At 44.9% G+C, this 14,276-nt stretch overlaps 1 protein-coding gene across 2 annotated transcripts in view; it reads right to left on the reverse strand.

The window, feature by feature from the left end:
* Positions 1-14,276, reverse strand: part of Sv2c (synaptic vesicle glycoprotein 2c) — a 173,135-nt gene that overhangs the window by 14,924 nt on the left and 143,935 nt on the right. The window contains exons 7-12 of one of the 2 annotated variants that reach the window (NM_029210.1): positions 12,350-12,460; positions 11,564-11,652; positions 7,472-7,636; positions 3,675-3,808; positions 2,234-2,437; positions 1,622-1,781 (exon numbers count right to left, since the gene is read on the reverse strand). In NM_029210.1, the coding sequence (NP_083486.1) occupies positions 1,622-1,781; positions 2,234-2,437; positions 3,675-3,808; positions 7,472-7,636; positions 11,564-11,652; positions 12,350-12,460 (863 nt within the window). Of the gene's footprint in view, positions 1-1,621; positions 1,782-2,233; positions 2,438-3,674; positions 3,809-7,471; positions 7,637-10,412; positions 10,522-11,563; positions 11,653-12,349; positions 12,461-14,276 lie in introns of those variants that run through there. The other variant, XM_030247440.1, reaches the window with a different exon arrangement.

A 14,276-nucleotide genomic window follows, 5' to 3' on the forward strand; every position in this document is an offset into this window, starting at 1 on the left:
CAGGAAGGAGGCTCTCTCATTCAGCCTTGCTTTAACACGGAGGGTGTGAAGTAAAATGTTCAATTTTGCCAGGCGTGGTGGCGCACGCCTTTAATACCAGCACTCGGGAGGCAGAGGCAGGCGGATTTCTGGGTTCGAGGCCAGCCTGGTCTACATAGTGAGTTCCAGGACAGCCAGGGCTATACAGAGAAACCCTGTCTCGAAAAACCAAAAAAAAAAAAAAAAAAAAAAGTCCAATGCCCAGGTTTTAAAATGAGATGCCGATGAAGGAAATTCAGTGACCTCCTGCCACACAGAGAGTGAGCATAGGGTGGATGGTGCAGGGGACACCGTGTGCAGACTGTACAGTTCCCACTGCCGGAGAAAATGATGGAGAATTTACTAAGGGTGTGAATGAGAATGTTTGGTAAGTAGTCTCTTAGGCCCTTGGGCTATGGATGTTCTATAGGAAGTTAGGCATATGGGTACCAAAATTGGTCCTTTATACGAAGAAATGCTGTAAAGATGATCCTGAGGGATAAATGTGTGAGTGTCCCCTGTAGAGGAAATACCCAGGGGTGCAATACACTTGACAAAATCAAGTCGCAGGACTGGTAACAAATCGAGAGCTCAAATGTCTCAGTGTAGTCCTTTCTTAGAGGGAGAAGAGCACCTTTCTTTTCAAAGGCTACAGCGTACTCCAGTGCAGAGGACAAACTTTCATGACAATAAAACATGGGACTTCTCATGGAATGAAAGACGTCACAGGGCATGCATTTCAGCTCCTGTCAGAAGGCAAAGCAGGGCTGTAATACTTTGAATGTTATTATTCGGTTGCAGAGTTCCACCCAGCCCCCTCTGATGTGATGCCCAAGGCATCCGTGCCTCTTTTGGGGGGACTGTGTGACAAAGTATTCCAGCTGCAACCTTGTTCTTAGAAAGAAAGGGTGTGCGTGTGTGTGTGTACGAATGTGTGTGTGTGTGTGTTCATGCGAGCACAAATACGTGCAAGCCACAGTGCACTGTGGAGGTCAGAGGTCAACTTAAGGTGTTTCTCTCTGCTTGCCCTGAGAGTGTTACTGTTCGCTGCAACTTGCCCAGGCTGGCCTCGGAGTCTCTGGGGATTCTCCTGGTTTTTCCCCTCCCACTAGGAGCCCTGGGGTTTCAGAAGGCTGCTACGGAGCTCAGGTTTATGTGCGTTCTAGGCCTTCCCACTTGGCATGGCAAGTGCTTTCTTTACCCATCGAGCCACCTCTCTAGCCTTCTTTTGATAATTATCAATATTTTAGGCTTTCTTCCAACAGACTAGAAAGGTCAAGAGAGTCACCTTCTAGAAACTTCTTTGTAGTTGCTAGGACAGGAGGTAATGACCTTCACAGGACTGATAAATACTCAAAATGGAGGCTGAGCCAGGCTATTAAATTGTAATGCTCATGGTGACATTAGTGCTCCCTGTTATTGTTAGCCAACACGATAGATTACAGATGTAATTAAATTTCTCCACTGCCCTATGAGCGCCTGCTAGGAGCCTTTTTAATAAGATACAAGCAAACCCTCCAAGTTCATAAGCTAGAAAGTTTGTGGATTTTCACAGCTTGCATATTTCTGTGACGACCTTCTCCGTGGTCCCGTGTCAGCCTACCTCCGGTCTGTGGGATACAGTTCCACCGTGACGACATCGAGAGAATTCCACGCTGAGATGGTCAGCCCATTATACAAGCACAGCATGCCTATCATCATGGATTCGCTGGTGCCAAACCACAGGAAGAAGCAACTGATCCCGGAGAGCACCATGGAGCCTCCTGCCAACAGAGGACAACAGTTGGAGTGTTTCCTGTCATCTCGGATGATGGAGGACCTCTGGGCCTCCAAGTTCTTTCAGGAAGATAGTTCCACGGGGAAGCCGCAGACTGGGCTCCATAGAACAATGTCCAAGTGCATCCATCTGTTTGAAAGGCAGTCTACATGCCCCATGAATACAGCTAGTACAAATGCACAGGACCCCTTACTCATCTACTTAACCGGGAGAATATACATTAGTTATATGTAACTAGTTTTTCAGTCTGTAACTCACGGAGATTGCTTGTATGAATTTTAATTAGATACAATTTCCACTCCAGTTCAGTCCTAACTAAAGGCCTAAGGGATTTCTTATAAACATGCATTTTTTTAAGGGACAGGGACAAGGTACGAGACTTATTCTCTCTAGATCACAGGGGCAGCTCTTCTCCTTTTCATGAAGAGGGGCACATACCTAGCATCGTTAAACGCCCGATCCTGTCCATCAGGAGAGCAGACACGATATTTCCTGGCAACACTGCCAATGTCCCAAGAAAGTTGACAAAGTAAATCCAGTAGGCACTATAGTCGTCATCAAAAGTAATCTGGCACCCCGTCTTATTGTGAAGAAATGAGCAGTTCTGAAATTCACTGTCTATGAATTTATAGGGCTCAAAATCTGTAGAAAGAACAACAAAAATATCCATTAAGCTCTTGTCAGGTGTAAGTAACAGATGTGGAAGGTAACAGAAAGCCACTCAGACGCATCAGCCAAAATCATGGCACTGCTAGTTCCTTGAGGACCCCATAGCTGGAGCTTGTTTGACTTGCTAGAACATGAGAGCTGGGGTGTGTATGTGTGGGTGTCACCTTACCAAGCAGCAGCATGGAGGGTTTCCCTTGTTTGGATAAGGGAATAAATAAAAGTGTCATTTTTTAGGGGCTCTGAAGCACACAGAGGGAACAAGTCACTCTTCAAGTCCTTGAAGCTGCATTTATAGTTTAAGGTCTGTGTAGATAAATGCACAGGAGAATGAAGACAAAGCTGAAGGCCACCAGCATTCTTTCTATGCATTTTGCTGTTGTAGCCCATCATATTCCTGGCTGGTCAGAGTCACCCCCTGCTCCCTCGATAGAGTTGGTCTTCTGGAGTCAAGTGGATTAGAAGACAATGCTGGCCTCATTCTCATTGGAGTGGGGGCAGAGCTGGCTCTTGACTGAGCATTAGAAAGGCAGGGCTGCCAACAGGGCAGATAGCACCTTCCCGAACTGCCAGGATGTGATTCTAGATAACTGTGAGAACAGGAAAGCATGGACACTAGTCACATGTGCCAGAGCCTTGAGGTTGGCTGCACATCACCACTATTGTGACCAAATCACTTAACTTTTCTAATCCCAACAGTCAGGAGGCAGAGGCAGGTGGATCTCTGTGAGTTTGAGGCCAGCCTGGTCTATAGAGTGAGTTCTAAGACAGTCAGGAATATACAGAGAAACCCTGTCTTGAGAAACCAAAGCCAAAACCAAAATTAAAAAAAAAAAGCCAAAACCAAACCAAACCAAAACTATTCCCCAAAAGAATCTATCCATCTATTCATCTATCCATCTATTCATCATCTACCCACTCTATCTATCTATCTATCTATCTATCTATCTATCTATCTATCTATCTATCTATCTATCTATCTATCTTTGAACATGGGTGAGCTTCTATATTAAACTCAAGAAGGCAAAACAATACCAATTTGCTTTCAAATCAACCAATACAGGGAAATCGTTCCTTCACACTGTATTCTTCCCCCTTGCCAAGCAAGCCTTTTGGCTCACTGTCACATGAGTATGACATTTCTGCCCAGACAAAGCCCTTTGAAGGGCTCCCTGCTGCCATTGAAGTGGTGTAAGCAGTATTGAGAACCTACCTGTGTTATCAAAAAGGGTATCAATAAACGTGCAGTTCTTGAAGTAGGTGTTGACTGAGGTCACGTCGTCAAAGGTGCAGGACTTAAACACTGAATCTTTGAAGGTTACCGATTTGAACTTGACTCCGAGGAATCTGTACAGCGCACACAGACACACACCAATGAATTGATGCCATTGAGTTTCATCTACTTGAGTTCAAAGCTAAGTCTAATGGATTTAGAGATGCAGCACCCTGCTATAACCATCTTTAAGTTATAAAGGGCATCCTGGGTTCGTTGGGTTTCTAGGGTTTTCTAGGATTTCCCCCTTTGGCCTTGGATATATTGGTTTGTCTGGCTGCACTGCTGTTCAGTGTTATTTCTTGTCAGGAGAAACAATGACAGACACACGAGTTATTTCTTTGCAGTGGTGGCAAAGGGTCTTGAGAGCTAAGCATTCATTCCCTGTGGCTCTGAGCTGTTTCGTTATCATTCCTACCCTTTAGCCTCTTCACAGATCCTTCACAGATCAGGAAAGTCTTGACTGAGGCTTATGAATCTATCTAACCTGAAGATGTGCTAGCATCTGAACTTTATATTCTTACCCATATTTACATGTTACAGTGGTGGAGATTAGACCCAGGGACTTGCAATGTTAGACAAGTGCTCTGCGACTGGGCTTCATGACTAGCCCTCTGAGTTTTTCATAAACGACTGGGCTCTAAGTTTAGAAGCTTAGATGGCAGGGCATGGGTGTTCTGATTCTTCCTGGGAGGGGTGACTGACAGGGAGGAGAAAAGGTCACTAGTTTCCTTCTCACAGTCAAAAGATATTGCTTGAGGCAAACTGAAACATGACCCCTCCCCCCACCATTGACTTTGGAGATACACAGAATGATGAAATGGGTTCAAATACATATTTAAGGTACTGCAATAGGGTTCTGGGTTGTGAAGAGGATAATGGCCTTATTGAGTCTCATGTTTCAAAGGAGCCCGGCAGTCATTGATAGAGACTCACTGAAGCCCCAGGAAAGTGCACACCACTGAGTCTTGCTTCTTTAGGCTTCTTTGGCAAACCTCTCTCAGAACATTCTGCAGACAGACAAAGAGGGACTGCCTACATGATCTGTGCAGTCTGCCTGGAAGGTATTCCAGGTCAGGGTACAGAGTCTCCACTGGGGAAAATGCTCAGGGAAGCTCTCAAATCAGCAGCAGTATTTCACATTTCTCTGAAAGACAACCCACCCAACCCTTTTCCTATCATCTCAAATGCGTAACAAACGCAAAAAAGATGTTTGCAAGGTTTCCCTTTGCTTGGAGTCCTAATACCAACCAACCAACCAACCAACCAACCAACCAACCAACCAACCAACCAACCAACCAGTCTCTCTTCTCTCCCCCTTCTCTGTGTGCAGGTTTGTATATGGGAGAGAGTATGGCTATGGCATACATGTAAAGGACAGAGGAAAGCCTTTAGTGTTGTTCTAACTTTTCCACCTTGTTTAGAATAAGGTCTCCTTGTTTTTTTTCACTGCACATAGCCTAGGCTAGCGCATGGCCCAGGCTAGCACATAGCCCAGGCTAGTACATGGCCCAGGCTAGCACATAAGCCAGGCTAGCACATGGCCCAGGCTAGCACATAGCCCAGGCTAGCACATGGCCCAGGCTAGCTGGCTGTGAGTCTTCTGTCTTCACTCCTATCTCCCCATAGGAATGCTGGGATTACACACATGTGTAACCAGGTCTAGCTTCTGTGTGGATTCATCAGGCTTTCATAGCAAGTATTTCACCCACTGAGTCATTTCTCCAGCCTGGGTTTCATCTTTTCAGGTCTTTTCAGATTTTGGCTGTGGAGGCTCAGATTGGCCTTAACCTCGAAGTCTTTCTGCCTCTGGGATTACAAGTATGTGCCACCATGTCTAGCTCAAGGATTTTAAGGTAAAATTGTTAAAATTATTAATTATCATATATTATTAATACATTGGACATTAATAAATTGGGCATCCAGTTTAGAATGTTAAGTATTACTAAAATGATGGCTGTTTCAGACCCAAAACAATACTTAACATTTTTCTCCTTTGCTGTTGTTTTTTGTTGTTCTGAACCACGTTCACATTGTGTGGTACGCACTATGTATGGTGCTGGCCTCAAGTTCGCCATCTCCTGACTCCCCATCCCAAGTGCTTGTACTACAGGCATGCACTGCTACATCTACTGCACCTTAGAAACTGCTGATGGAAAAACATTACTTAAAAAAAAAACAAATATTCATTTCACAGTCACAGAATTTGATGCTCAAGTTTCTTTGAAATACAAGTGCAGATTATCAGTGGTTCAGGGGTGTGTGTGAGGGGGCCAGGACAAGGGGGCGGGGTAACTGAGGCCGATGCTGTGTGGCCTGGGCTGTGATGAGGTCTCTCTTTCTGGTGGCTTAATTCACCTAACCTGATGGTCTCCAACCATCCATTTTCCATAGAGTGGTATAATTTCTTCCTTTATTAGTAAACTTTAATCATGAAAAACCTGAAGCTGGGTGGTGGTGGCACATGCGTTTAATCCCAGCACTTGGGAGGCAGAGGCAGGTTCTGTGTTCGAAGCCAGCATAGTTTACAGAGTGAATTTCAGAGAAACCCTATCTCAAAAAACTAAAACCAAAACCAAAACCAATCCAACCAACCAACCAAACCAAAAAACCAAAAACCAAACCAAACCAAACCAAACCCAAAACCAAAACCAAACCACCTCCCAAAAAGATTGAAAAAAAAATTGAAAAACATGCAAATAAATAAAACCATCACACACACACACACACACACACACACACACACACACACACACACACACACACACACACACTGATTAGGCCTCTCATTAAATTGCTAATTACAATAATGACACCCATACTGCCATACTGGCAAGTATCCATTATCCAGGCCACACACATTCCACAAAAAGTCTTTTTCATCTTAATAAACATGTTTTTGCCTTGGGGAATTTTGATTACTTTTTTTAAATTCATCATTTAAAAAATTAAGACAATTTTCTAAGAATAATGAGCTACTGTGAGTTCACATCAGTGATTTTTTTTTTTTTTTGCTCGGACAATGCATAAATGAACATGGTTACCTGTCTATCCCTTTTTCTCTTGGAAAGGATGAAGTAGATCCAGCTCCCTGGCTCTCCTATGTCTCGTAAGTCTCAGAAGCATCTGGGTCCTGTGTGCATCCTTGCTAATCCTCTGCTGTTTTCACTGCCCTTCTTTCGGGAGAGCATTTCTGCTCCCTCCCTCCCAGGCTCCCTGACACACCCATGGGAACTGCCCCACTGGAACTGCAGCTTTTCATCTGTATTGTATTGTGACCGGAAATGCGGCCCTTTTCAGAAACGGGAGATTCTTGTGGACACTCCGGTTTCTCCCCTGCATCACACAACTCTCTCCTCCTTCCTGTTTCCTTCTGCGGTCCCCTCTTCTCTTTCCTAACTTGTCCATCGCTCTTCAGGGGCCTCTGAGCTCTCTTCTTCCTGGGAGGTCAGCTTAGTAAGCACGAAGCAACTCAGTTTCAGAAGTGGTTTTGTTGCTTTTGGTTTAAATTTCAAGAGACACATGATTAATCCTCTGCCAGCTTCTGAAGTAGTTTGAGGTGACTGACAAGTGTGTATCTTTAAAGTGAATTTTAAGTTATTAAAATTCATCCACAAGTAACTACAAATGGACAGAATTGAAAACCCGGTAGACTTTAGTTATTGCTAATTGTACCCCATCACACAGCCAGTCTTTGTGACTAGCTAGCAAGTTAAGTTATGTCAAAGTTTCTACACCTGCCGTTCTCGTATTCCATTCCAGTGTGGATCTGGTTCTCCATGGTAAAGTTAATGCTGAAGTTTGCATATTTATCCTTTTGCACATTCCTAGTTAGCAGTGCATACTCATCAGACTGGAGATGTTTAATGACATCAGGGAACCAAACGGACAACCCATAGTACCTGCAAAAGCAAAGAAAAATTGTAACAGCATGCACACGGCCTCCCTTACATATTCAGAATGGCAGAGGCTCTGAGAAGCACTTTTAGGTATGACTGGCATCTTGGAACCTTTGAACAAATTATCACACAATATTCGATATACTACCCCCTCCCCTTGCAAAAACTAAGTAGAGAGACAGTTGGAACATTCAGGTGTGTAATTCCTGAAGCTCTTTGGGAAGAAATATGAATCCCATCCTGTACCTACCCATAATGCTATGGTCTGAGTGTGTCCCCCCCGTGACAATATTAGGTGAGGCCTTTAGGCAGCATGTATAGACGGAAACATATGGCATGCTGGCCCTGATGTTGTTCATCAACCTGGGCTCCACTGAGGAACCCTGTCTCCTAGTCTGGTGGAACGGAGTCCTAAGATCCAGGAAGGAAGAGGTCGCAGGATGGACTCTTTAGTAATGGACCATCTTTCTTGCTTCCTACATGACTGTGGCAAAGGGGTTCAAGGCAGCAGGAAGGGACATTCAGGCCCCTTTCTTCCCTCTCCTTCTCTCCTCTACTCTTCCTCTTCTCTCCCCTAGCTGTCTCTCCCTCACACCTGTCTTTCATTCTGACACCAGGTCTCATATAGCCCAGATGGCCTCAAATGTCTTATATAGCTGAGCACGGACGGCCTTGACCTTGTAGTCTTCTTGCCTTCAATCCCTGGTGGGATCAGAGGCATGTGCCACCATGCCTGCTTTACAGGTGCTGGGGGATCAAACCCAGAGCTTCAAGAATGCATGGTAATCCCTCTACCAGCTGAGCTACCTGATTCCCTGGGGGGGGGGATTTCCACTCTGCCTCAGAATCTCTATTGTGTGATTCTAAGAGCTGTGGTGTGCTGCTGTGCTATTAAAAGCTACTTATCACAGGAAGCCACACAGTCCCTGAAGATGGCCAGTCCCACATGAGATGTGCTGACAGCACTGGGTTTTCAAGAGTTTTTTTTTTTTTTAAAGAATGTAAAATCAGTTACTAATAATGTTATATTGATCATAGATGCTACTTTGAATATGAGTTGAATAAAACAGTATTAAAATTAGATTTACATAAACTTTTTCTTTTTGTGGGTGTAGCTACCGAAAATGTCAAAAGGGGTATTTAGATCAAAGTATATTTGCATCGGATAGTGTTACTCTCATATAGTAGATTTCAATTTATAATTCCTGGATCCACATCTGTGATCCTGGCCTGCTGCAGGACATGATGAATCTAAGGTGGAGTGCACAAGGGGATGTCTCTGCTGTACACTCCAGTATTCTTCTAGTTTAACCCGGGGATAAATGCCGGGGGAGTGAGTGGTTTGCCTGCAATGTGAACTGGGCCCCTTGGCTGACTCTTGGCTTACTACACTTATGGTGACCAGGATATAGGACTAACCACCTCCCATAGGCTGTTGCTCAGATACAACAGGATGCCAAGTGCCTATCACACCACGGATACCCAGATGAGGGTAATTATCCTCACTGTCACCAGAAATCCTCCATCATCTCCACCTCCGAGTTCCATAGATCCCCAGCCCTTGGCTCCTCACAGCCTATGTTTTGGAACAGTGGGGGTGTGAGGGTGGTCATGGAGCAAGAAATGGCTCAGAACTACAAAACCAGTGGGTTGCTCTCTAACTAGAGTCACAAGGCAAAGACTTGACATTGCGGAGGAAAACACATTTATCTTGGGAAGTCCACCATCCACGACACGGAATTTTCATTGATAATTAATCTGAATGTCCTTTCGGCAGGCAGTGCTGAGATTTCGGGAAGGAAGAGGCAGCACCTAATCTCTAGGCAGCAACGAGAACCTTACCCAGGTGATCACCAGGTACTGGCTACACCGAGGGCTACCTTTTGGTCCATCTTTGTCTTTTTCATATCTAACTGTGCTGAACTAATGATAGGAACCCACACTACGTATTTTCCTCTCCATCTTTCTTCTAAACTTATGTAATTTAGAAGTCGGGAGAGATTGCTACAGGAACCTCCCTCTCCTTCCACCCCCGGGACTGGAAATGGAGTCCCTGACCTCACACACGCCTGGTGAGTGCTATGCCGCTGAGCCATGCCTCCAACTCAAAGCCTCTGAACTTAGAAATGGGGAATAAAATCACATGGCTAACATAGCAGAAAGGATCCCTGCCCAAAGCCTTCCCTTTCCCTTCCTCAGACTTTCCCAACACTAGGAAAGGGACCCCTCTGGTTCCTTTAATAAAACCATGACTTGCCCTTGCATTCTGAGAACGAATATATGGTAGTTTTAGTCACGTGACAACTATTTACTGAGCTCTTTTTATGTATCTCATACTATATATACCCCATTCCCTCACGGTGCTTCCAGAGCAGGCCTAACTTTTAGTCTTGAAATTCTGGTTGTGAGCGTTAGGGTTTTTGTTTTTGTTTTTGTTTTTAAGATTTATCTATTTATTTTATGTATATAAGTACACTGTAACTCTCTCCAGACACCCCAGAAGAGGACATCAGATCCCATTACAGATGGTTGTGAGCCACCACGTGGTTTCTGAGAATTGAACTCAGGACCTCTGGAAGAGTAGTCACTGCTCTTGACCACTGAGCCACCTCTCCAGACCTGAGTCTTAGTTTTTAATGGCTATGTGATCTCTCCAGCCCTCTTTTAGTCTTTACAGCGAATTTAAAAACACTTCCAGGGACCTGCAGAGATGGCTCAGCAGTTACTAGCCCTTGCTGCACCCCATCACCCCTGTAACAAGCTGACATTGTGCAAACACCTGTAAGTCCAGATCCTAGGAATCCAGTGGTCTTTTCTGGTATCTGTAACATATGTGCATATGGCCACTGCTAGCATTCTATCTAAGCTCCACCCCACAGTTACCTGGCAACAGCCAGGTATGCTCCTCCCCACAGTTACCTGGCAACAGCCAGGTAAGCTGACTATAAAAGGGGCTTCTTGCCCCCTCCTCTCTCTCTTGCCTCTCTCTCTTGCCTCTAGCTCTCTTGCTCTCTCTTTCTCCCCATTCCCTTCCCCCATCTCTCCACATAGTCATGGCTGCCCTCTACTTCTCTACTTTCTCCTGCTCTCTGCCTTTCTCTGCCTCTACTACCCTATTAACTCCCCTCCCCATGCCCTGAATAAACTCTATTTTATACTATACCATCGTGTGTCTTAGCATGAGCCTGCCAAGACACCCCTCTTCCACACCTCACCACACCCCCATAAAACATATCTTATACCTCTTTATCTTTTTATAAACACATCAGCCACAGATATGTAAATAAATAAAATAAATCTTAAAAAAAAAAGCCACAAGCTTGTCTAGGACAGAGCAGAAAGTGCCACAAGGAATAATAAGGATGAGGAGAAAAGGGGAGTGTGAAATGGAGGAATAGTGATTTAAAAAGGAAGGAAAGGAGGAAGTAGGGAGGAAATAGAGGAGGGAGGGAAAGGAAAAGGGCACAGAGCTGGAGCTAACTCAAGGAAAAGGTGAAGGGGTGAAGGAGTGAGGGCAGCTGACTGGGATGCAGTTCCCGGTGGAGGATGGGAGGAACGGTGCCCTTAAGCTCAGAGAAGATCAGACAGGAGACAGAGGGCAGCACACAGATAAGTCACCCAAGGGCTTTGTGTGACTTTCCAAATGCCAAATGAATTTTCCAGCAAGATCAATGGAAGAATTAGTTTATCAGTTATAAATACTGTAACTGTCAGCAAATGTAAGTTGAAAAAAAAATCTACTTCTCAGCTCTTCCCATCAAATTATAAAAGAGCTGAGTTCTTACAGGGCGGAATTCTAGCAAGTTAGCAGAATTGAGTCATGATTTTTGTTTTTAAAGAAAGCAAGTTTACAAAGGACAAAGAGAGAAGTGACTGGGAGCTACAATGCGACGGTTGATTGTGTCCACCAAGAATTCAAATATCACTTACCCGAAGGACAGGGTGAACCAGACAATCGTAAGCTTGATGGTGTTTTCCCTGACTGGGTAGTTGAAGCATCTCATGAATGTCAGCCAAATCTGTAAAACACCACGTGGGTCATTTTCTCACAGAGCTACACAGCGAACCCACTCCCCAGACCTTCCCGGCACACGATAAAAGAGCTGAGTTCTTACAGAGCTGAATTAATTTCAACAAAAATATAAAGTCTTAAAATCAATACAGAAGCAAAGGCTGGAATTTTCCTTCCTTCCTCCCTCCCTCCCTCCCTTCCTCACTCTCCCCCTCTCTTCTTTCTTCTCTTCTCTTGCAGTATTAGTGACTGAACCTAGAACCTCATGTGTGCTAGAGAAGTGTTCCAGCATTGAACTACACCTCTAAATCCCCTTTTGCTTTTTCTGTTTTGAGACAGGTTTTCACTAAGTTGCCTAGACTAGCCTTGAACTTTCAATCCTCCTGCCTCAGTCTCCTGAGCCTACCTGAAATTATAGGTCTTACCCGCCAAGCCTGCTCAGGAATGCTCACTTTTCATCTTTCTGAAAAGCCAATGCGGACTTTCATGACCGTAACTCCCAGCCCGACACCTTCTTTCCTCAAGGTGGCGCACATTCCCTAGCTCTGAGCCAAGAGAGGTCCTGTTTTCTGGTCCTAATGCAAGAGACAAGTGTCCTAGATAGAGGGACACTTCCTCCTCATTGGAAAGTCATAGTCAGTCCCTCTTTGACCACCCCAAATGTCAGATGCTGACATACAGGTTGCTATACAACGCATACTTACTCCGTACAGTTCGGTGCGGATCCGAACGAAACACCTCCTGTACCAGGTTCCCGTGTCGCTCTCAATTTCGATCAGCTCATCTATTTGTTTGGGAGTCTTGATTTTATTTACCTGCAGACAGCAGCAGAGTACAGAGTGCTCACTTCTCTTCTGGGAAGTTGTCACATTCAGGCTGCTTACGTTAAACCGAACTCTTAACCGAAAGTGGTATTTGGTAAGAATTGTTCATACATAGGAGAACACTGGCAGAGATCTACAGATGCAAAGGCCATCTAAAGGAATTGAACCCAATTTAGTGAGGGAGATGCCACAGAGAAAGGGGGAAGGGGAGCAAGCGGGATGAGGTGACAAGAGACAGATGTGTCCTGATTACTATAAAGACCCACACCAGCAGATCAAACACCCTAGAGACGAGCGTCTGCCTTTACAGTTACTTTGCTTGGATATTATTTGGGGGTAGGGGCACCTAGTTATTTGATTAATGTGGCTTTTAAATGTCGACTCTCATCTGTAGCGCATCACTATAACCTGTTCTTCCTTTGCCCACAGGCCCGACAGTGGCTGCCCAGCAGACACCCATGGCTTCTGCAATGGAAGATGTTTCTATTGAAAACTGTCAACCCCAACTCTTCCGTCACAGAAGGGAAATGACGAAGGGTCAGAATGACAAGGCACTCCTGTGGCTTGAGATAGCATCTTAGAGCAGACTTTCAATACTGGGAAAGAATGATGGGGGTTGGGGTGGGGAGGGAGAGAGGGGAGAGAAAGGGCATGGAGAACTCACTCACCTTCCCCTGTTTGGGGATAAAGAGAGCATGGTGTGTATGCTATCTTCCTTGGAGGCTGAGCAGACATTTCTGAAGAACCTGCCAATATTCTGTTGGAGATACTGTTTGGAGGCCCGGTCGCTTGCTGTTTTCAAATTGTGCTAGGTAGGCTGGCTCTCCTATTGACTATAAGTAAAGACACTGAACAAAGTGTCTTTACTTAACATAAAACTACTTCTGAAATATGTTTTCAAATAAAGTATTTGGAGAACTTATTTTTCTTTTCTTATTTTTTCTTTTCTTTTGAGAGGGTGTCTTACTATGTTGCCCAGGTCATTTTTAAATGTGAGATCCTTCTGTCTCAGGCTCTGGAGCGCTGTGCTTACAACAGTGTATAAGCAATGCTCACTTTAGATTTTTCATTCTTAAAAACCAAACCAAACCAACCAACCAACCAACCAAACCATCCAGTATTTAACTTTGGAGAGCTTCTACCTCCCCAGCTGTCAATATTTGTTTTTCCGTAGTTCACTGGTTTTCCTGTGATATGATAAACATTACGCACCACAAAGAAGCGAGAACCTGCTCGTGGAGGGAAACTGTATTCACAGCCTCCATTTTGACTTGGCAGAGAAAAGGCCTCCTGGACTTGGTCAGAGGCTGAAAGGGAAGGATGCTATTTGCCAAGTGTGGGAACTGTGGAGGAAACGCCAGGAGGGAGGGATACCAAGTCAAGAACATCCAGGCGGCGCAGGAGAGAATACAGTGTGCAGGGCATTGGGGGAGCGGTTAGGCTTCTTGAAGATGAGTGGCAAGATGCAGGAAGTAGCTGCGGCCAGCCAAAGAGAACACTCGAGGTTTACAGAGACGTCAGCTGAGGTCTGGCGAGATGACTCAGCAGGTAAGAGTGCTTGCTGATGTTCTAAAGCAAGAGGACCTGAGTCTGAGTCCCTGGCACTTCTGAAAACACTGGGTCAAGGCAGTGCTGTGGTGGCTAAAGAAAAGAGCCCCATGGGACACTGCTGGACCTTGGCCTTGTTACTCAGGCCTTGAAGCAAGCGAGTAATGGAACTGAGTTTTAAACTCAGATATATCTGTTTTATCCAAGAGACACCATGTTACCCTGAATTTCACGGTTCAGCAACATGGGCAAGTAAGTT

This window comes from Mus musculus, chromosome 13 (genome assembly GCF_000001635.26).
Source record: "Mus musculus strain C57BL/6J chromosome 13, GRCm38.p6 C57BL/6J".
In the NCBI taxonomy this organism is placed as follows: Eukaryota; Metazoa; Chordata; class Mammalia; order Rodentia; family Muridae; genus Mus; species Mus musculus.